Source organism: Aulostomus chinensis, chromosome 17 (genome assembly GCF_037954235.1).
Source record: "Aulostomus chinensis isolate RoL2024-O1b breed Wild chromosome 17, RoL_Achi_v1.0, whole genome shotgun sequence".
Classification (NCBI taxonomy): Eukaryota; Metazoa; Chordata; class Actinopteri; order Syngnathiformes; family Aulostomidae; genus Aulostomus; species Aulostomus chinensis.
In genome coordinates, this window is record NC_141336.1 from 302,501 (window position 1) to 324,939 (window position 22,439).

Consider the following 22,439-nt stretch of genomic DNA (forward strand, 5'->3'; position numbering starts at 1 on the left):
AGAGCAGAAACTGGTCTCCTGGCCCAACAGAGCTTGTGCATGATTCACTGCTATTTCACCACTGAACATTCGCGCCGCCTTCATTTCCCAGCGCTCCCACTAGGAAAAAAATGTCAGTTACTGGGATTTGCTGCTTTTGTCATGTCATTTATGACAAAAGAGCTGCTGAGTTCTACACCGTTGAACAGACAAAAGAAGCAGTTTTAAAATATCCCTTTGGGCTCTGGGAAATTGTGATTAGCATTTTTTAATTTTTCTTGACCAAATACAGTGGACAGCATCACAGTCTTCGCCTGACATTTGCTTCCTCTTTCACTTTATGGCTTCGTGAGATCAGGCTCAGATTTAGTCTCCATCAGTATCCAATCACAGCATCTGACGTCACTAAAGAGCAGGGCTGGAAAGTAACGAATTACATTTACTCTTTTAATTAAGAGGCTTTTTTTGTGTACTTCTACTTTTTTGAGTACTTTTTAAAATCTTCAATTTTACTTTTACGAAGTAAGATTTTTTTTCAAGTAACAGTACTTCGCTACATTTTAAATTGATTCCGTTAGAGAGTAAAAAAAATCCACAGTTTCACGAAGGTCGCCCTGGCAACAGCTGCAGCCAGCGCGAGCCAGCCCAGGTGCACGTCAGTGACGTCAGCCGCTTACCGTGAGACATTGGAGACTGAATGCATGACACAAACTTAAAAAATGAATTCAACTGAAACGGATACAGTTGAAGTTGCTGAGGAGGAAGGCGAAGATGAACAAAACAAAATGAATCCCTGGCCAAGTTGGACGGACATTTTTGAGTTAAAGAACAGAGGCGTGAGCAGCTTGGTGATGCAGGGTCAGCTTTGTTATCCGCGTTCAAAAACTCGGCACAAAACCTGCGCAAGCATGTACAGGTGAGGTAACGTTCCGTTAGATCAATAACTCAGTACAGGAGCTAACGTTGCCATTCACGTGTATGTTAGCAATGCTACCTTACAGGTCGGTAACTAATAGTTCGATAGCATTGGTGGCTAATGGTTTGCCACACACACTCCTGACCCCAGGCGGCACGGTGGTGCAGTGGTCAGCACGGTGGCCTCACAGCAATAAGGTTCCGGGTTCGAGTCCTGACTCGGGCGCGGGGTCTTTCTGGGTGAGTCTCCATGTTCTCCCTGTTCCTGCTGGGTTCTCTCTGGTACTCCAGCTTCCTCCACAGTCCAAAGACATCAAGAGGGACCAGGTTAATCCAGACTCTAAATTGACCATAGGTGTGAATGTGAGTGTGAATGGTTGTTCGTCTCTGTATGTTGGCCCTGCCATGGACTGGTGACCTGTCCAGGGTGAACCCCGCCTCTCGCCCGTAGATGCTGGGATAGGCTCCACCCCCCGCGACCCTTACTAGTCAGGAATAAGCGGAAGATGACGATAGACTCCTGACTCCCCCCCCCCCCCCCAAAAAAAAAGTAACTAAGTAACTTTTACTCTGGGTACATTTTAAGTGAGCTACTTTTTACTTTTACTTGAGTAAATTTTTACACCAGTACTTTTACTTCTACTTAAGTAAAATTTCATCAAAGTAACAGTACTTCTACTGAAGTAGATTTGAAGTGTGATACTGGTCTGCTTTCATGGGCCCAGTGCACATGAAGTCAAACCCCTCCAAGACAAACAGTAAACTAACTTTATCCCTGTTAAAAGGATGTTGCGTCTCACGTTTAACCACCAGATATTTGAGCCAGCGACAACCACCAGCTCCAGGGAGCTGTGAGGCCCAGCTGGCAAGATGGGAAGCTGCAGTCAGGGGTGCCATCAAAATGAATTAATAAGACGTGTCCTGGTGAAACACCAGATATGCTGGGATTCATTTTGGGGGAAAACAAATTTAATTTCTGCTGCTAGTGATCCACTGATGCTAATGGTATTTCCTGAGTTTGTTGTGATGGTGGTTGCCAGTAACAGAATAATGTCTTCATCTTCGTCATCATCCTCCTCTTATCTGCTTAGTCCAGGTTGTGGGGGCAGCAGCCTCAGCAAGGAAGCCCAGACTGTCCTCTCCCAGCCACGTCCACCAGCTCTTCAGGGGGAATCCTGAGGCGTTCCCAGGCCAGCCCAGAGATATAATCCCTCCAGCGCATCCTGGGTCGGGCTTGGGGCCTCCTCCCAGTCGGACATGCCTGGAACACCTCCTGAGGGAAGCGTCCTCACCAGATACCTGAACCACCTCCACTGACTCCTCTACCTGGAGGAGCAGCAGCTCTACTCTGAGTCCCTCCTGAAGGACTGAGCTTCTCACCCTGTCTCTAAGGGAGAGCCCAGCCTCCCTGAGGAGGAAACTCATTTCGGCCGCTTGTATTCAGGATCTTGTTCTTTCAGTCATTACCCAGAGCTCATGACCACAGGTGAGGGGTGGAACGGAGATCAGTGCATGGCAATTATGCACTGCCGAAAGAGCAATAAACACACTAAAAAGAAGAAAAAGCCCGCATTCACGAGTGGAGCAAGCAAACACGTCGGCCTCGGGGGGCACCATGTTAAGATCAATGTTCTACAATGTGATTTTTCAAATATTGTTATTATTTCACTGAGGGTTAACACGTTGCATCTTATTGCACATAGCCCTCGTTCTTAGCACTTATTACTCAGTCTGGTTTCATGGGCCTGGTTAATAGGGATGTTAATGTGCAGGTGGGAATCTGAATAGGTGGAGAGGAATGTTGTGTGTTGAACTGTAGCATGTGCCTGCCTGCGCTACCCCCCAGAGACCACGGGAGGGCATTCGTATGTGCGTGTGCTGTTGTTATCCTGGTGTGTACTAATAAAGTTCATGGCCTGCCAGTCGTGTTTTCCCTCCCGACTAGGCTCCGGTAACTGAAGCCTCCCTGTGTACGAGAGTAATCGTGAGCGTGCCACTGCACATCGACCGCCAACATAATACTCCTCGACTTTACCTCTTTGGTGTGTCTCTTCGATTGCGTGGCGAGAGCTGTTAGCCTTTGTTTGACAGATTCAAGTGCCTCTGGTATGGATAGCTTGGTGTACATACATTACACACACACACACACACACACACACACACTCACTCACTCACTCACACACCCCTCTGATTTTGAGAAAAGGTCCCAGACACGCAGGGGAGTGTCCTACTCACACCACAGTCCCCCTCCACAGATCCGTTGACCAGCCTCCTGCCACAGTACAGCCCGGGACACGTAGAACTCATGGCCACAGCTGCAGGGACACAAAGTGTCAGACATTCTGGAACAGTCTCAACAGATCCTGTCATGTATAACAGATCCGAGTTCACTTCCCTTGTTCCCTACTTCACTGCAATCAATCCAAGGCTCCTACAGCCGGTAACATTTGGCTTCACCAAGCAGTGACTACTTCAGATCCATCTTCCCAACCATCTAATTCATACAGTGGCGCCTGCAGAATGTTATCATAGGGGTGGGGCCGCTTCAAATCTTGGGGTGGCAAACCACAACTAAAAAAAACGGAATTTCAGGAATTTTATGATACTAGTACTATTATTGGTATTTTACTACAGTGTAGTATATAGGCTAATAGAAAACTGAGAGGCTTGAGGAAGCACCTGCTCATCTACTTATTGTGCTACATTTAAAGTTACTAATAGTTACTAGTACAGTAACAGTCCCACAACAATCCTACTCTATTGTACGATGCACAGGCGAGGTGATTCACTGTATTTTTCTCTTTGTCTGCAAATTGCCATTCCAGTACAAGCAGCAGCTAACGTTAGCACGATAGAAGAATATCGTCAATATCGATAAGTATGACTGGCGAGTGTGTGTGTGTGTGTGGGGGGGGGGGGGCAGTAGAGTGGCCAGCAGATTCATAAGGGAGTCCGTGGCAACACCAGGCCACCCCCTGGTGGCGCTATAGGCCGCATGTAGCATCGCATCCTCTAAAAAAATATTTCAGTTGAATTATTTTCAAAGCTAAATGTTAGCGCCATACCGACAAACCTAAAAAAATTCTTTTGAACTGTCATCTTAATGCATCATTTAACCCTTCCAGGCGGTTTTACCGGGCCGTTGCCGCGATGCTAGCCCACAGACCACCGCAGCTGTGGCTAGCGCCGTCAGCGGTGAGGCAAGCTGAGCAGCAGAAAGCAGCGCTCACCCATCCTGGCGACACGGATCCCCGGCAAAGGCTCGCTTCGGGCTACAGACGTTTGTCCGGCACCTGACGCGTCCGCTGGAGCTCCTGGAGCTGTTACTGCTTCTTCTTCCTCCTCCTGCTCCTTCGCCTCTTCTTCTTCTTCGCCTTCTACTTCTTCTTCTTGTTCGCAATGCCACTGGAGGCGCATCACCGCCATCTCCCGGACCGCGTGTGGGACAGCACGTTGATCTGGCCTTCTGTCTGTTGTGTTCCCGCCGTTTTGTGCCCATCATCCCATGATCCCGTGAGGTGGTTTTCAAGATTAAACGTTAACATCAGCTTTCCTGTAACTTTTGTTTTCATGACTTTGTTGCCACATCACTCTTTTCCAGAGCCGTTTCTTGCTATAGGCGAACTAGACGAATGCTTAGGTCCCCCAAGCCACCAGGGGGGGCCCTAGCTGCATGTTCAGCCTCTTCTGAGGAGAATTAAAATGTCTGTTTTTATTTGTAGCTATATGTGTTTATTACACCTCTTATATGCTTAAAAAATAAACTTCGTCTATAAGTACAATAAACTGCAATATTAAGCTGTGGCTGATATCATTTGGCATTCGATCGCCGGTCCGCTACGTCACCGGTGACACCGGCAGGTAATGATGGGAATGATTGAAACCTGTTTGTAAGCAAGAGGATAAAAAAAACACCATAGGCCTAATGGCATCGAAAGGACTTATCCCAGCGGTGCGGAAAAACGGAAGAAACAGAAAACTGATAAGAAAAACGGTCAACGGATAAAGGTTAGTTATTTGTTGGTGATGTGGGCTGGAGAGGTCGATGGGGAAACGCCGTTTTTTTCCCCCCAAGTTTGTGTAATTGTGTTGCTTGCCAGATAGCTAGCGGCGAGACCGCGTGTCCATCATGCACTCAAACCACGCGGATCAAATTCAAATTTGCCGCCAATTTTCGGTCTGCTTCGTAACTTCACGGCAGGTGAAAGGTCACCACGTGACGCGCGAACCACAGACGCCAACGTCCCGGGAAGCCGGGATGCTGCAGACGGCGCTCAGCGGCGGCGGTAAGATGGCGAGTACCATTTGTGTGATGATCACGTTTTATTCATAATATCGGCGTTACACAGCGGCACCTTAAATTGTGCATGACGCGACACCAGACTGCTGGTTCTTCTGGTAACAGTTGTTTGCGCGCGCGAATGTTTGTGCCGGTAAACAAACGAGAAAAAACGTGTTAGTTTGTTAGCTTTCGACAGAGCTAAGCTAACGTTAACTGTTCCCCCTGTTTCCAATCAGTGTGATATGCTAACTTTGAGCTAACTAGCGGCTTATCGATATCTAAAACTGCATTGAGATTGTAATGTTATTTCATTTGAATAAAGTTTCTGCTTGGTCTACTCTGTGTTAAGCCTTTTCATTAAACTACTGTACAACGTTACTTTTCTTTCCTAATACTGGCATACTGTGTTGTTGAAATTGATTTTCAGTCGCTTCGTAATCTTACTAGAGGACAGCCCTGTTTTTGAGGGAAAATAGTTGGGCCTACAAACAAGCTGAGAAGAAGCTCTGTCAGTTCAAGAATTCTGAAGAGGAAGACAAAGTGCAGACAGAACGGGAGGTCTCCATACCTCAGACTCGTGCCTCCCACCAGTCAACAGACATCTCTGCTTTGCTTCCAGTGGTCAAACTAAAGAGTGCACACCTGGTCTTCCTAACATCGTCTGAGCTGCTGAAGTCCGCTTCCACCAGAGGAGGTGAGACACCACAAAGGAACTCACTGGTCAGGGTGATGTGCATACCTGGAGAAGGTAAGACCATGTTGTTATGTCTGTAAAAGTCCGGATGGCTGCATGAGTCGGTTGTGGAAAGAGAAGCGTGACCAGGATCTGCGATTGCTTGACGTTTAACGTTTTCACTTGAAGAGCCAAGAATGTTCTCTAGAGAGAACAGTCACCACTCTTTATTCCCTCCCTCTCTCTCTGAGTTTGGAGGCCAGTGGTTCATTGTCGGCTTTGCTGCCAACCTTCAGTGGTTTGTGGACCACAAGGCAGACAGAAAGAGGCCCTGCTGTAGTCTGACCAGTTGTGGGAGGAGACCTGGACCTGAAGTGAGTTACGAATGTGGGATTATCCTGATGACTCTAGTGGAAGTAATGACCAATAACCTGCCCTGATAACAACCGGACACTCGTGCAATATAAGAGACTGCTGATTATTATTATTATTATCATTATCATTGTTATTATTATCATTATCATTGTTATTATTATCATTATTGTTGTTGTTGTTATCATTATCATTGTTATTATTATCATTATTGTTGTTGTTGTTATTATTATCATTGTTATTATTATCATTATTATCGTTGTTATTATTATCATTATTATTATTGTTGTTATTATCATTGTTATTATTATCATTATTATCGTTGTTATTATTATCATTATTATTATTGTTGTTATTATTATCATTATCGTTGTTATTATTATCATTATTATTGTTATTATTATAATTCTTGTTACTACTGCTGCTTATTATATCATCATCATTATTGTTATAATTATTATTGTTATAATAATAACAATTAAGAACAATTATTATTATTCCTGTTACTATGCACATATACATAATCATCCAGGTACACACAGGCACACGCACATGTATGTGTGTGTGTGTGTATATATATATATATATATATACACACACACACACATACATGTGCGTGAGAAGAGAAAACAAAGACTATATATATATATACTGTATATATAGTCTTTGTTTTCTCTTCTTTGCTATTTTTCACTAAGGTTTCATTTATGTCTATTCTATGGTAACAGTGCTGTGAATGAAGGTTGAGGAGAGTGCAATTTCCCTGGCGGAACGTCCAAAAGGGATTAATAAAGTAGTCTGTCTGTCTGTCTGTCTGTCTGTCTGACCTGGTTCTCTCTGTATTAGCATTCATGCTACCTGCTGGAGAACCTCTTACCTGGCAAGAAGACACACACTTCACCTTCCACAGCCACAGTGAGTAGAGTACACACACACACACACACACACTAGAGCCAAACATATAGAATGATCCAGTCTGAGGTGGTTTGTCTTTAGATTCTGTCACATTCTGTTTGAACACTGGTTGCTATAATCTGACAGGTTATTCTGTACATTTTGTTGTTGTGTTATGTTGTTCCAGGGCCCCTTTTTAACTGGGAGCCCCGGCCCCTCTGAAGGTCTCTGCTGGTCCAGCAACCTTCATGTTCCTGAACAGTTTAACAGGACAAACCTTCAATGTGTGGAACTCAGTTGAGCAGGTGTCTTCACTTCCAGTTTGCTCTCGTTAAGCAAGTTGATGCCAATGATGTGTGGTTGCTGTGGTGGAGGTCCAGCTTGTGGGGTTGAGCTTGGTTGACCAGCAGCTATGAAGCTGTGGGCCCTGGGACTAAAATCCCTCCAAGTGGAGATGAAGCACTGAACAACAAGAGTGTGGTTCCTTTGCTTTGGACCTTGGAAACGGAGGGTAAGGCTTTGCTCTCAAACCTGAAATTCACCTCCATGTGCTGGGGAACCAGCACTGACTGACAGGCACGAAGTTCATAACAACTGAAGTTTTTCTTTCTTCAGGACACAACCTGAGCCTCCAGCCCGTCCCACAGCGCTGTAGCGACCGCTTCACTGCCCTCGTTCAGAAAAGAGCAGAGCTGAACGTTTTAGCGGCGCCTGCTATCGTGACACGTTCGTTTATTTCAGCGTTCAGGTCCTGAGGAAGGACTGTGCTGGAGGAGCTCTACAGCAGAGGACCATGGGAATCCAGGTGTGGAGAGAGTGGAGTGTTTTCATGTGAACTCGTCAGAGTTGGACAAGTCTCTGACGCCATACCACTGCTCTGACAGTATCAGTGTTTAATGTGATCCTCATGTCCAGCATCGTCACATCCTTGTTGCTGAGCAGGGATGTGACGATGCTCAGCTCACCAGCAGCTCTACAGTGAGACAGGAAGGGATTGTTCCAAACACTCCACTCTCCTCTACATGGACTGCTTAGTTCTCTACTCTTGTGAGGATGTCAAAATCCTACACTTGTACTTTAATGCCACTGATCGCTCATGTAACCCTGAAATGGCAGCTCAACACTGGGAATGGGAAAAGATTTGCTTTCAAAGCAACTTGTGATGTGTTTGAGTTCTGCAGCATCTCAACATTTCAGAAATGAAAGTGGAGATTAGTAGTCGTATGAAGTACTTTGGGTATTTTTGCAGTAACTCAACATTTGTACATCTTCAATCCTTTATTGAAACAACAAATGTGTAGAAACAGGTTCATTCCTTCTTAAGATGTCTGATTGTGTTGCTATGAAGAAATGTATCTGTGAATGTAGCCTCTCATTAAGGGAACACTTTGGTATCTGGACAATGACGTGGTCTTTGTCACGATCGCTGCTAGCAGGAACTAGAACTTTGCTGGCTCCCTGCTCCGCCCGTCCAGTCCCATGGGAGGGCGGAGGGCGTATGCATGGCCACATGACCGTCTCTGAAACCTCTGATGAACGTTGTTGGAGATGCAACGCTCAGTGGAACCACACTGATGCCTGGAGGTCAGCACGGAAAAGACTTCAAAACCAAAACAACCTTTTTGATGTCAGTTATTTGTGGGTTCTTCAGGTTCCTGTGGACCAAACAGCAGCTAAGAAGGTAGTGTTGGTGTCTCTGTTCCTCTCCAGAAGCACACAACTGTCGACAGAAGGCTTGGCTTTCCAAGAGAACACACTGACACTGGTGTGGTAGCCCTGAGTGTCGTGACTGAGCAACCATCTGTCTGAGTTTTCAAAGACCTTCTGCCCTTGGAGGAGAGTCTTAGGCCTTCCTGGTGTTGCTGGGCAGGCGGAGCAGGGACCGAGCAAAGCTGTGGTTTCTAAGAATGGAGAAAGTCCCTGACAACATGACGCTTGGGCCCAGAGTTCAAATACTGAACCTGTCCTTCAAGTATCTCTACATCAGTTCCTTTGTTCCACATCAAAACCACTTTTTTGGCAGTCCAACACTTCATCGGACAGTTGTATAAAACAATGCTGCATTCCTACTTTGCCAGGTTGCCTTGAATGTGGCGTCACTTCCTGTTCTGACACTCTGCTGCTTTTTCAACATTTTTAACAAGAAATGTTTGTTCACAATTCACTGAAACGAGTGTGTTCAATGCCACACATTTACAGACCTTTGTGTTTCCTTGAAGGTTCATGTTGGAACACTGAACGTAGTAAAACCTCTTCTTTAATGGGAAATCCCTGTAGATGAAGTGGAACATTCCAGAACTTCACTTTAACACACTCCAATTCCACAGCTTCTGTTTGAATGGAGCTGTTGTTCATGGATTTTGATGGACGATGCTTGGTTTTCCATTGTCCAATGAATGTTTGACCCTTCCAGTCCTCTAAAGTGATGGACTAATACTGGCAAGATGCAGAAATCCTCTATTGTTCAAAGCACAGATTCTGTGTTGATACATTGTTGTAGTTTTTATACTTGGAGAAACCAGAATCTGACAGGAAATCACTGTAGAAAGTTGGCGCAGTTTCAGAAAGTAACTCAGTAGCTTCACTTGACAGTGACGGACCTTAAACTGGGCTGTTTTGATGGACTCTGCTTGCTTTTCCACTGTCAAATGAACTTTTCTAATGGGAAATTCCTGCTCATGGACTGGTTTGTTTCATAAATGAACCACTAAGAGCCCTGAATTTACGAAGATGAACCTGAAAGGTCGTTGTTCTTCATGTGTTTTTACAAGCTGTGCCTGTTCTCCTGCAGTTTAATGCACATTAATCAACAAATGTACGTTAATTTAATGAGTTTGGACTGTAAAACCTGTATTTTTAGTTTATTCCATGTAATTGTGGAACAATTAATTACTGGAATTTGACGGTATCGTCTGGAAACTTTGCTGCCAGACTTTTTTTTTCTTTTTTTTTTATACAGTGTATAGCAGCAGTTCTAAGGGCCAGCCTAAGCAGTCCTGACTATAAGCCTGATCAACAAGGAGGTCTTAAGTCTGCTCTTAAACCTAGAGAGGGGGTCTGGGTCCTGGACTGAAACTGGGAGACAGTTCCACAGGAGGGGAGCCTGACAGCTGAAGGCTCTGGCTCCATTCTACTGTTAGAACTCTAGGAACCAGCAGGAACCCTGCATCCTGGGAGTGAAGGGTTCTAGCTGGATCATAGGGGACTAGGAGCTCCGTCAGGGATGAAGGATCCTGACTGTTGAGGACTTTGATGGTAGAAGAAGAATTTTAAATTCTGAATCTGACAGGGAGCCATGCAGAGAAGCAGTCCAGGAGAGACCTGGTCTCTGCTACCAGTTCTAGTCAGGGGGGCAGCAGCGTTCTGGACCAGCTGGAGAGTCTTATTATATATACACACATATGTGTATATATACATATGTGTGTATATATAATATATATACTGTATTTGTATGTGTACATATCTGTTTATACATACATATATTTATATGTATGTATAAACAGATATAGAATTCTTGATCTCACTGAGATAAAAGTCTCCTTTTGCAGTTTTTTGTAGTAGTTTTTTGTACTTGCGGCTGATGCTCTGGTGACACAGTACAAGTACATCAGAAGTAAGTCCTGGATGATAAGAATTGGCCGTGCAGCTGCAGCCCAGTACTTTAGGTCATGCCTGCAGTTCATGCAGTACTTCTATCAGCAGTACTCCCATGTGGAGGTGTTTCTGATGGTGCAGACACCCATCAGCATTTCACAGTCACTTAACGTCAACACGAAGCCTCAACGTTCACGTTACCATGGCAACTATATCAACGTCACGCAGATCTGAGCACGTTTCATCAGAGGGCGTGGTCTCCCAACGGGAGCGGTGGCAGGTAGGGAGACCCTCACGCTCAGGGAGCGACGGGAGGACGAGGAGACGACTGCGGACGCCTGGTCTTGCGCTCGGTCCCGGAGTCAGAATCGGTGGCGCCGTGAGTTTTTCTCTTCCGTTAAATCGAGACCAGCAACGAGTGAGAGTTTAGGAACGTCAGTGTGGAATATCCTGAGATTCCGTCGGCGGATGGGAGCCGTGTTGTGTGACGAGCACCAGAACATGAAGACGTGCTGGGGAGCACCGGACCAGCAGGGGGACGCTTTCGGACCAGGACCGCGCTGATGTGTGGAGCCCGCGGACCGGCGGCCACCTTGTAAAATGACACCATATTTGTGGTGACGAGCCGGAGGGTCCTCCCGAGGCCTGAGCCACGTTTGGACGGGGGACACACAAACAAACAGAACCTCCGGTAAGATCTTGACTGGGGGGCCTGTCTGGCTCATCGCAGGTCCAGTTATCGCTCCATGAAGCCTGTCGGCTTTTTTTTAAATTTGCCAAATACCTCAAAAATCACAAAGTACAAGTTTGCATACCTGCACGATTCCAACATCCAGTTTCGGTGATTTCTAGTACATCCAGGATGGATATTTGTACGTCCATCTACAGGATCATTAGATGAATTCAAAAGCCAGTAAAAAATGAATTGGTTATAATGACTATTAGTGATATCATGTCCCTCCCTGACTGACTTCCCCTCACTGGTTATTGAACTGGTTCCAGTTCTGAAAGGACGCAGACGCTTTGGTCCATGTGATGAAGGTTGCTCAGATGCCGAGGAACTTTTCACCTCTGGAACCAAGATGAGGACGTGTCGGGGTCAGGATGTGAGCTTGTCCTCTCCCGCCAGGCCAGTTACCGACACGGTTCAAACATGTTCCTTTTGTTGACTTCATATGTAACACATGTAACATGTGCTCTGAATAATCAAACATTAATATTGACATCAGGATTATTTCATAGCTGCCAAGTAAGTGTGTGACCGTCTTTGTACGCCGGTGGGACGTCTCCTGTCCTCGTTGGTGCATTTAGACAATATCGGCATTTGGAAACTACAACTGGATGAAGAGATCTACGTCTGAGTCCAGGACATCCGGACCGACACGGACCATCTCAGTGCTGAACGCATGTGTGTCAGGCAAAGGATAAGGGTTGTTTTAGCGGCCTCATCAATGGATTCACCTGTTAGCACAGCCCTGTGGGGCGGCAGCAACTACTCTGCCAACACACCTGGTCACACTTCCTCACCTGATCTGCCAAGGTAATTCTCTCTTCCTATCCATACTTGTTAATGTCATTTCCTGTCCTTTGTGTCTTGTTAACAGATAGAAACAATAAGCAACACTGGTTCTGTGTGTAGACGGAACATGGCAACCATTTGGGAAATCCTGGTATTGTCCATCGAGTTTCGAACCGGACCTGCAGCTACCAGAAACACTCCTCTCTTATGGAGTACAGGGCTCCAGACATCTGACTGCAAGTTAGCTCAGCTGCAATGAATCATAATTTTAGCAATGGCTAGATCTGGTTAGCTTACCACAATGATTGGTAGTAGGTGGGAAGTGTTAGCACCTGCTAGCTCAGGTCCAGTCTTGTTAGCTTACCACAATGACTGGTGATGGTTGGGAAGTATTAGCACAAGCTTGCTCAGGTCCATGCTAGATAGCTTCGCGCAATGACTGATGGTGGTTAAGAAGTGTTAGCACCAGCTAGCTCAGATCTAGGATGCTGTTTACCTTAGCACCGTGACTGGTAGTGGGTGAGAAGTGTTAGCATCCGCTAGCTCAGGTCCAGGACGCTGGTTAGCTTAGTACAATGGTCGCTTGCATGTGGGAAGTGTTAGCATATGCTAGCTCAGGTCCAGGATGCTGGTTAGCTTATTATAATGGTCGCTTGCGTATGGGAAGTGTTAGCATCAGCTAGCTCAGGTCCAGGATGCTGGTTAGCTTAGTACAATGGTCGCTTGTGTGTGGGAAGTGTTAGCATCAGCTAGCTCAGGTCTAGGATGCTGGTCACCTTTGCACAGTGCCCACTAATGGGTGGGAAGTGTTGGCATCAGCTAGCTCAGGTCCTGGATGCTGGTTAGCTTAGTACAATGGTCGCTTGTGTGTGGGAAGTGTTAGCATCAGCTAGCTCAGGTCCAGGATGCTGGTTAGCTTAGTACAATGGTTGCTTGTGTGTGGGAAGTGTTAGCATTAGCTTGCTCAGGTCCAGGATGCTGGTCACCTTTGCTCAGTGCCCACTAATGGGTGGGAAGTGTTGGCATCAGCTAGCTCAGGTCCTGGATGCTGGTTAGCTTAGTACAATGGTCGCTTGTGTGTGGGAAGTGTTAGCATCAGCTAGCTCAGGTCCAGGATGCTGGTTAGCTTAGTACAATGGTCGCTTGTGTGTGGGAAGTATTAGCATCAGCTAGCTCAGGTCCAGGATGCTGGTCACCTTTGCTCAGTGCCCACTAATGGGTGGGAAGTGTTGGCATCAGGTAGCTCAGGTCCTGGATGCTGGTTAGCTTAGTACAATGGTCGCTTGTGTGTGGGAAGTGTTAGCATCAGCTAGCTCAGGTCCTGGATGCTGGTTAGCTTAGTACAATGGTCGCTTGTGTGTGGGAAGTGTTAGCATTAGCTAGCTCAGGTCCAGGATGCTGGTCACCTTTGCTCAGTGCCCACTAATGGGTGGGAAGTGTTGGCATCAGCTAGCTCAGGTCTTGGATGCTGGTTAGCTTAGTACAATGGTCACTTGTGTGTGGGAAGTGTTAGCATCAGCTAGCTCAGGTCCTGGATGCTGGTTAGCTTAGTACAATGGTCGCTTGTGTGTGGGAAGTGTTAGCATCAGCTAGCTCAGGTCCAGGATGCTGGTCACCTTTGCACAGTGCCCACTAATGGGTGGGAAGTGTTAGCATTAGCAGCTAGCTGCTGCATTCACAGGCAGCAACTAACAGGGTCCTGTTGGCCAAGCCAATGGGTTGGTCCTTGTTGTTCTTGCAGGACGGATCCTGATTGGTTGCAGCGTTATATTAGTTGTCTGAAAGTAAGTGAAGAAAGAAAAAGAAACAGCTCGCACACCGCAGGGCTCTAATATGCAAGCTAGTTGCAAGTTAGTTTATAGCTACTGTACCAGTGCACCTTGTACTTTCAATATTTCTACAAAACATTCAGTATTTTAGGTAAAAGAAATTAACCTGTCGAATCACCTTCACTTCAATATCTCAAAACAGAGCCTTGATCATAATACAACACAGCACATTTCAATTGGAGGTCCCAGCACCACTGAGAGAGTCTGTTAAAGTTGATTTGAGTCCACAAAATCCGGTTGTAACAGTCAAAGAAATTAGTTAATCCAAACTAACTCCAAACTTCCAGAAAAACACTTGAACACAGATCAGTGTGACAATAAATATTGAAAATGACAGCAAACACCCCTGGGAAACATGGAGTCGATGTGAATTCTGATTATTCAATCTGGGTCAAATCCCATTTGCTAACATGGAATGAGCAGGATTTACACTCAGTACTGCAACTACCTACTAGAGGCAATAAAGAACTTCTGACCTCTCAGTCTATTTACAGTATACTATGTTCATGTGTAGAAGTCACCATCAGCCAGGACAGTAGGGAAGAACACGACAAAAACTGAAATGATTAAATATGCGCATCGCTGTACTGCAGAGGAATGTTGGCAGGAAGTTGATGAGTTACAGTAGATTTAACCCAAACTCATTTTATTGTCACCAAGGGACGAGCCCAGGATGAGATGGACCTCCACACTCACTGGCAGAGCTCTCACAGACCGTAACAGTCGTTACTGGCTGGCTGTAATTATGGCACATCAGACTTAAACAAAGCACACATGCATCTGACGCCGTATGAACGCTAAACTTGAGCAGTCCGTCGTCCAAAAGGCAGCAGAGAGAGTGTGAGGCAGAGAGAGTGTGAGGCATCGCAGCGCCGCCATTCCTGGGCGAGGGAAGGCTGCAGCCAGGGCCCGGCGCTGCCACCCAAGGAGGTGGAGAGGGCAGAGACAGGATGGGGTGGGGGGAAGTGAGGAGAGGATGGGGGGAGGTCAGGAGCAGGAGAGAGAGGGGGGAGAGTGCGTGCAATTTTGCGTCACCAACACGGGTGGAATTCTCCAGGAGGATTTGTCAAGTTGGCCAATATAGTGATCAAAGCCTCTCATTAATTGCAAACATGACTGCTACACATTTTGGAGCTCTTGAATTTTAAAGTGATTTAGCATATTTTAACAGTCTAGTCAAGAATTGTGTTTAGTCCTAATGGGGTACCATTTTGAGGGCTAGCTTGAAATCACTAAAGTTTCTGTCCAGATCAAACTGAAATAAATGGAAATGTAAGCAGCAGCCTGTTAGCTGTCAGTAGCAAATCAGGAGCCAGCAGAAAATCTCAGGCCATCGTAGAAAACTTGCTGGCCTTGATGGTTCGGGTCTATGGACAAGATTCAGTGTCAGATTTAAAGGGTTGATATGAGCTGAAGCGAACGAGAGAAAGAAGACCAGATGGTTTCAGCACCGTGAATGTATCTATGTGGCGATCACACTGCTGCTGCATTTGTTGGCTCAGCATGTATGCATGAATAACGCAGCCTCCTGACTGAGAATCTACATGGCTCAGAGCGTACACCGCCGGAAAGAGCCAACAGACTCCATTCTATCAATGTTAGAAATATTTCCAGAACAAGTGTGAGCGAGTGGGTTCAACTGAATGCACCAGCTGGTTGACATGGGCACTACCGTGAACGAGCACAGAACCGCAAGAGTTTGAACTGCACTGTTTTTATCTCAAATTGTAGTTTTTGGAGAATACTGAGCAAACAACTGGATTAAAAAGACTGCTGGATGATAGTTTTGGCCATTAGCTATAATGTGAAGGTTGCTATTAGCCTGAAGCTAAGAAAATACATGGCTTACTCTCTCTGCATCCTGGAGTCACAAAGACATGATGCAGCTGGTGGTGGTAGAGTAAAATGTGTTTTTGAGCTCAAGACATCTGTTTGTGAGTACTTGAAAGGTAAAGTAAACTTTCTCAGTCTTGGTAAAAGATTGTGAGTCATTTTACATGATATTTGTATTCAGACAGTTGTTACTGTCAAATATAATGTCCTTTGTTGTGTTTTAGGGTTGTTTCTGAGACCAACCTAGTGACCCCCACGACAGAGGCCAAACTGGGTACCACAGGAAATCTATCAACATTCAACAGCGAACTTGGGCAAATCCAACAGGCATCAACGGCATCTGTTCTGAGCGCTGCTGAGAGCAACTCAGTCCTGCAGGGTGTCATGGTTGCAGCCCAGGCCTTGGTACTACTCTCCATCTTCCTTCTCTCCAGCCTCGGTAACTCTGCAGTTGTCGTTGTCATCATCAAACACCGACAGCTGCGGACAGTGACCAATGCTTTCATCATGTCACTCTCGCTGTCCGACTTCCTTACGGCTGTCCTCTGCCTGCCCTTCTCTTTTGTCATGCTCTTCAGTAAGGACGGGATCTGGATGTTTGGGGATCGTTTCTGTGTGGCTAATGGCTTTTTCAACACATGCTTCGGCATCATATCCACTCTGACCATGACATTAATCTCTTTTGACAGGTACTATGCTATTGTCAGACAGCCTCAGGCTAAAATAGGGCGCCAGAAAGCCGCTCAGTTGTTGATCGCTGTGTGGTTAACTGCAGTCATTTTTTCTCTTCCCTGGTATCTTTTAGTCCGAAGTCCGACAGAAATCCATAAGCAAGGTTTCTACCACTGTATGTATGTGTTCCACTCCGGCACCTCACGCATGGGAACAGCTTACAGCATCTGCCTTATTGTCATCTGTTATTTGCTGCCGTTTTCCCTCATGTGTTTCTGTCATTATAACATTTGTAAAACGGTTCGGCTGTCAGAAATACGAGTTAGGCCAGTAACCACGTACGCCTACTTACTGAGATTCTACAGTGAAATGCGCACAGCCACTACAGTTCTTATTATGATTGTTTTTATCATCTTTTGCTGGGGGCCGTATTGTTTAATGGGGTTGGTCACAGCAATGGGGGACTACACATTCAACCCTGCAATGGACATGGTGGCCATCTGGCTAGCCTGGGCAAATGGAGCCATCAACCCCCTGATCTATGCCCTGAGGAACCCCAATATATCCATGTTACTGGGGCGAAGCCGAGAGGAGGGCTATAGGACCCGAAATATAGCAGCGTACATGTCCAGCCAAACGCAGAACCGCCAGATTCGGCTAAACCAAGTGGAGAGAATAAGGGACCGTTATGTTAGTCGGGTGGGAGTGAATAATGACTGCAGACTTTCAAATTCAAGCCCAGGAAAAGGTGGAATTGGGGGAGGGGTAGCAATGTGGGCCTGTAAAAATCCCACTGTGTTCTTCTGCAGGGAGGCCCAGCCTGACACTGCCACAACCCCCAACCCTGTCAGCGCCTCCAAAATCAAGACGGCTGATACAAGCCTGTAATATTATGGGAAGATAATGTTTGTTCCTATAAATCTGGAGGACACCATCTCTTGTGTTTGCATTTTTTTATATGCCTGAGAAAATGATTCTTTAAATGCAGACTTTATCAGACTGATCAAACTGCTGATGCAGTGCCCCTGAATTGTGGGAATGAAAAATAAAATAATGAGGTGACTTGCGCAAATATTCAGCAGTCATTTGGGTTGAATTAACAACTCAGAGGGACCTTTCCCAGGTAATGACAGCATCATGAGCCACGGTGAAGAAACCCACTGGACCGACCAAAGGACGTGGCTGTAGGTGTCTGAAGAACCAGACGACTGAAACTTATGCCACAAAAGTCTTGAAATGTAAAGGCAGTATGGTTTTAATATGTTTTCGAATTGTTATTTACAGACTGTCTCAGGAAAATAATAATAAGCATCAATATGATATACAATTTTCTATCAGGACCTCTTGCCATCATGCCGCTAATTAAGAGAATTCCTCAGAAGCCAGAGACAGAAGTAGACGCTGTCAAGGTTTTTGTTGTGTCAAAAGCTCTAGATTCAGTCTGTAAAACCCTTTTTATTCAGTAGATGACAGACTACGACACTTTGAAGGTGCATCTCAAGTTGTGTTTTGTACTGCAACTGACCATGTGAAATGTATTCCAGGTGAATTTTCAGTTAAACTGTTTTTTTAAGGAATTGTTGTCTGCTTCTTTCTGTCTCACGATACAACAGCATATGTGCTGAGGATTAGTCTGGATAACTTGAGGGGTGGTCTCTGCAGATGGAGAGAAGCGCGCTCTTCTTACCAGCCATGACCATCCACAGAGGGGATGTCGTCTTTTCCTGATGCCTTGACACAGGCTAGGGAGTCTATGGCTTGACTATGTTCTTCTGTGGAGTGTGGAACTTGAAGCTCTTCCACAGGCAGCAGGTTGGTGTTCTCAACTGCTGTATTCTCCCTCGAATAGGGCTCCTGGTAGTACTCCAGCCATCTATCCTTCAGCTTACCTCAGTCTGTTATGATGGCGCCCAACAAATGACACTTTGGTGACGCTTGAGCCGAAAGCTGTCTTTTGGTGCCTCGTATGTGGCACAGAGGTTGGCACACTCTGGGGAGAGTTGGTTCCTCTGACAGGTACAGCCAATAGCTACTGTCTCCCTGTCCAGGTTTGTTGTAGGTCTGTAGCAGGTCAGTAAGAAGGTCCGTAGCAAGTCTGTGAAAGGTCTGTAGCAGGTCAGTAAGAAGGTCCGTAGCAAGTCTGTGAAAGGTCTGTAGCAGGTCAGTAAGAAGGTCTGTAGCAAGTCTGTGAAAGGTCTGTAGCAAGTCTGTGAAAGGTCTGTAGCAGCTCAGTAAAAAGGTCTGTAGCAGCTCAGTAAGAAGGTCTGTAGCAGGTCAGTAAGAAGGTCCGTAGCAAGTCTGTGAAAGGTCTGTAGCAGGTCAGTAAGAAGGTCTGTAGCAAGTCTGTGAAAGGTCTGTAGCAAGTCTGTGAAAGGTCTGTAGCAAGTCTGTGAAAGGTCTGTAGCAGCTCAGTAAGAAGGTCTGTAGCAAGTCTGTGAAAGGTCTGTAGCAGCTCAGTAAGAAGGTCTGTAGCAAGTCTGTGAAAGGTCTGTAGCAGCTCAGTAAGAAGGTCTGTAGCAGGTCAGTAAGATGGTCCATAGCAAGTCTGTGAAAGGTCTGTAGCAGGTCAGTAAGATGGTCCGTAGCAAGTCTGTGAAAGGTCTGTAGCAGGTCAGTAAGATGGTCCGTAGCAAGTGGTTGAAAGGTCTGTAGCAGGTCAGTAAGAAGGTCCGTAGTAAGTCTGTGAAAGGTCTGTAGCAGGTCAGTAAGATGGTCCGTAGCAAGTCGTTGAAAGGTCTGTAGCAGGTCAGTAAGAAGGTCCGTAGCAAGTCTGTGAAAGGTCTGTAGCAGGTCAGTAAGATGGTCCGTAGCAAGTCTGTGAAAGGTCTGTAGCAGGTCAGTAAAATGGTCCGTAGCAAGTGGTTGAAAGGTCTGTAGCAGGTCAGTAAGAAGGTCCGTAGTAAGGCTGTGAAAGGTCTGTAGCAGGTCAGTAAGATGGTCCGTAGCAAGTGGTTGAAAGGTCTGTAGCAGGTCAGTAAGAAGGTCCGTAGTAAGTCTGTGAAAGGTCTGTAGCAGGTCAGTAAGATGGTCCGTAGCAAGTCGTTGAAAGGTCTGTAGCAGGTCAGTAAGAAGGTCCGTAGCAAGTCTGTGAAAGGTCTGTAGCAGGTCAGTAAGAAGGTCTGTAGTAAGTCTGTGAAAGGTCTGTAGCAGGCCAGTAAGAAGGTCTGTAGTAAGTCTGTGAAAGGTCTGTAGCAAGTCTGTGAAAGGTCTGTAGCAGCTCAGTAAGAAGGTCTGTAGCAAGTCTGTGAAAGGTCTTTAGCAGCTCAGTAAGAAGGTCTGTAGCAAGTCTGTGAAAGGTCTTTAGCAAGTCTGTGAAAGGTCTGTAGCAGCACAGTAAGAAGGTCTGTAGCAAGTCTGTGAAAGGTCTTTAGCAGCTCAGTAAGAAGGTCTGTAGCAAGTCTGTGAAAGGTCTTTAGCAAGTCTGTGAAAGGTCTGTAGCAGCTCAGTAAGAAGGTCTGTAGCAAGTCTGTGAAAGGTCTTTAGCAGCTCAGTAAGAAGGTCTGTAGCAAGTCTGTGAAAGGTCTGTAGCAGGTCAGTAAGAAGGTCTGTAGCAGGTCAGTAAAAAGGTCTGTAGCAAGTCGTTGAAAGGTCTGTAGCAGGTCAGTAAGAAGGTCCGTAGCAAGTCTGTGAAAGGTCTGTAGCAGGTCAGTAAGAAGGTCTGTAGTAAGTCTGTGAAAGGTCTGTAGCAGGTCAGTAAGAAGGTCTGTAGTAAGTCTGTGAAAGGTCTGTAGCAAGTCTGTGAAAGGTCTGTAGCACCTCAGTAAGAAGTTCTGTAGCAAGTCTGTGAAAGGTCTTTAGCAGCTCAGTAAGAAGGTCTGTAGCAAGTCTGTGAAAGGTCTTTAGCAGCTCAGTAAGAAGGTCTGTAGCAAGTCTGTGAAAGGTCTGTAGCAAGTCTGTGAAAGGTCTGTAGCAGCTCAGTAAGAAGGTCTGTAGCAGGTCAGTAAGAAGGTCTGTAGCAAGTCTGTGAAAGGTCTGTAGCAGGTCAGTAAGAAGGTCTGTAGCAGGTCAGTAAGAAGGTCTGTAGCAAGTCTGTGAAAGGTCTGTAGCAGGTCAGTAAGAAGGTCCGTAGTAAGTCTGTGAAAGGTCTGTAGCAGGTCAGTAAGAAGGTCCGTAGCAAGTCTGTGAAAGGTCTGTAGCAAGTCTGTGAAAGGTCTGTAGCAAGTCTGTGAAAGGTCTCTGGCAGGTCAGTAAGAAGGTCTGTAGCAGGTCAGTAAGAAGGTCTGTAGCAAGTCTGTGAAAGGTCTCTGGCAGGTCAGTAAGAAGGTCTGTAGCAGGTCAGTAAGAAGGTCTGTAGCAAGTCTGTGAAAGGTCTGTAGCAGGTCAGTAAGAAGGTCCGTAGCAAGTCTGTGAAAGGTCTGTAGCAGGTCAGTAAGAAGGTCTGTAGCAAGTCTGTGAAAGGTCTCTGGCAGGTCAGTAAGAAGGTCTGTAGCAGGGAGAGTCCTGGTGTTTTTCCACCTGGCACTTAGTGCTGACTTGTCCAAACATCCTTCTTAATTCGCTGTAATAGGATGCATTTTGTATCATAGTTGCCTCATTCTGTGCTCATCAGCAGTGCTATAAGGAGATCAAAGCACTGTTGCTTTGCTGATGTCTATGTCATCAAAGTCATGTTGCACTTTGCACTGTCTCATTTTACAGTCTCTTATTGGGAAATAGCCTACAGTGGATGGGGGCTATGCCTCCATCTGGCAGCTGGAATCTTATGGGACAACCAGGAAAGGGGTGATGACTCTGTTAGAGGGACAGCAAGGGGGGGCTGTTGTGTGCTGTGAAGAGGGAACCCTAAGGTCAGCTGTCCTTGAAGAGAACATTTAAACATGATGCAGCTGAAGTATCTGAAGGAGGACATCAGAGGACTTCAACCTGTTGTTGTAGACACAGATGCCCTCAAATGAGGCATTTTGTGTGCACTTGTGTTGTGTTCCCTTGTATTTCAAGATGTTCTTATCTCAGACCATATGGAAATGACACTATAATAAGGGCTTGACCAGAGGAAGTGTCTTTTTCAGGGGTTATACTCAAACAATCAACAGAATTTGTACATCAGGCCTTGTGAAAATATACCTTAATGGGAGTTTTGCATGTGTTGAGCAGCAGGGGGCTTTTGACTTGTTAATAATTCATACTTTCAAAACACTTTTGACCTCTTGACTGGCTTGAAGGCTGTATTTGTTATTATCTCATTGTAATAAGTAAATACGCTTGCTACCATAAGGTAATGAGCTTTGTTATTGTGAGGTAAGAAGATAATCTGCTAACTATGTGTAGTTGGTAACGTAGCCGCTTGCCCCCATGGAAAAAGTTTTTGAATGAGTTTGAAAGTTATTAAAACAATCTCACTGGTCACATTAACATGAAACTCATCTCACTTTCCCCTTGGGGCCCCACAATGTGTGTTCACCCACACACTCACACATTGCAGTTTCAATTGAAAATACTAAAAAAAAAAAAAAAACTCCTGCAAGAGCGAATTTATCTGAGCTGGAGTTGTAATTTAAAGGTTCATTTCATTCTAAGAGGCTGCACGGTGGTGCAGTGGTCAGCACTGTGACCTCACAGCAAGAAGGTTCCGGGTTCGAGTCCCGGCTCGGGCACGGGATCTTTCTGGGTGGAGTTTGCATGTTCTCCCCGTGTCTGCGATGGTTCTCTCTGGTACTCCGGCTTCCTCCCACTGTCCAAAGACATGCAATTGGGGACGAGGCTGATTGAATACTCTAAATTGACCGTAGGTATGAATGTGAGTGTGAATGGTTGTTCGTCTCTGTATGTTGGCCCTGCGATGGACTGGCGACCTGTCCAGGGTGAACCCCGCCTCTCGCCCGTTGACGCTGGGATAGGCTCCATCCCCCGCGACCCTTAATGTGTAGGAATAAGCGG

General features: G+C 45.9%; 2 protein-coding genes and 1 long non-coding RNA gene across 9 annotated transcripts in view; 2 read left to right on the top strand and 1 right to left on the bottom strand.

Moving 5' to 3' along the window:
- jkamp (jnk1/mapk8 associated membrane protein) overlaps window positions 1–4,368 on the bottom strand; it is a 10,358-nt gene extending 5,990 nt beyond the window's left edge. Inside the window, exons 1-2 of one of the 2 annotated variants that reach the window (XR_015109870.1) lie at window positions 4,125–4,368; window positions 3,130–3,209 (exon numbers count right to left, since the gene is read on the bottom strand). Coding sequence is in view for 1 of the 2 variants with exons in the window: in XM_086183295.1 (XP_086039421.1) it covers window positions 3,130–3,209; window positions 4,125–4,320 (276 nt within the window). In the remaining variant the exon portion in view is untranslated. The remainder of the gene's footprint in view (window positions 1–3,129; window positions 3,210–4,124) is intronic. The other variant, XM_086183295.1, reaches the window with a different exon arrangement.
- Window positions 4,369–4,646: 278 nt separating this feature from the next.
- Window positions 4,647–10,242, top strand: LOC147245906 (uncharacterized). Of its 5 annotated transcripts, none has more exons than XR_015109874.1 (6): window positions 4,647–4,902; window positions 5,604–5,870; window positions 6,101–6,223; window positions 7,068–7,136; window positions 7,303–7,626; window positions 7,731–10,242. It is a non-coding gene; the product is annotated as an uncharacterized LOC147245906 (long non-coding RNA). The 5 variants fall into 5 exon arrangements; XR_015109873.1 differs by lacking the exon at window positions 4,647–4,902 and adding an exon at window positions 5,097–5,180 and having other exon boundaries at window positions 5,796–5,870; XR_015109872.1 differs by having other exon boundaries at window positions 5,604–6,223.
- A 728-nt stretch (window positions 10,243–10,970) lies between these two features.
- Window positions 10,971–18,678, top strand: gpr135 (G protein-coupled receptor 135). 2 transcript variants are annotated; one of them, XM_086182323.1, is made up of 4 exons: window positions 10,971–11,400; window positions 11,712–11,838; window positions 11,939–12,249; window positions 16,115–18,678. In XM_086182323.1, the coding sequence occupies exons 3-4, from the start codon at window positions 12,116–12,118 to the stop codon at window positions 17,448–17,450; spliced, it is 1,470 nt and encodes a 489-aa protein (XP_086038449.1). In that variant the 5' UTR covers window positions 10,971–11,400; window positions 11,712–11,838; window positions 11,939–12,115; the 3' UTR covers window positions 17,451–18,678. The 2 variants fall into 2 exon arrangements, with proteins under 2 accessions (XP_086038449.1, XP_086038447.1); XM_086182321.1 differs by having other exon boundaries at window positions 11,712–12,249.
- Window positions 18,679–22,439: the final 3,761 nt, after the last annotated feature.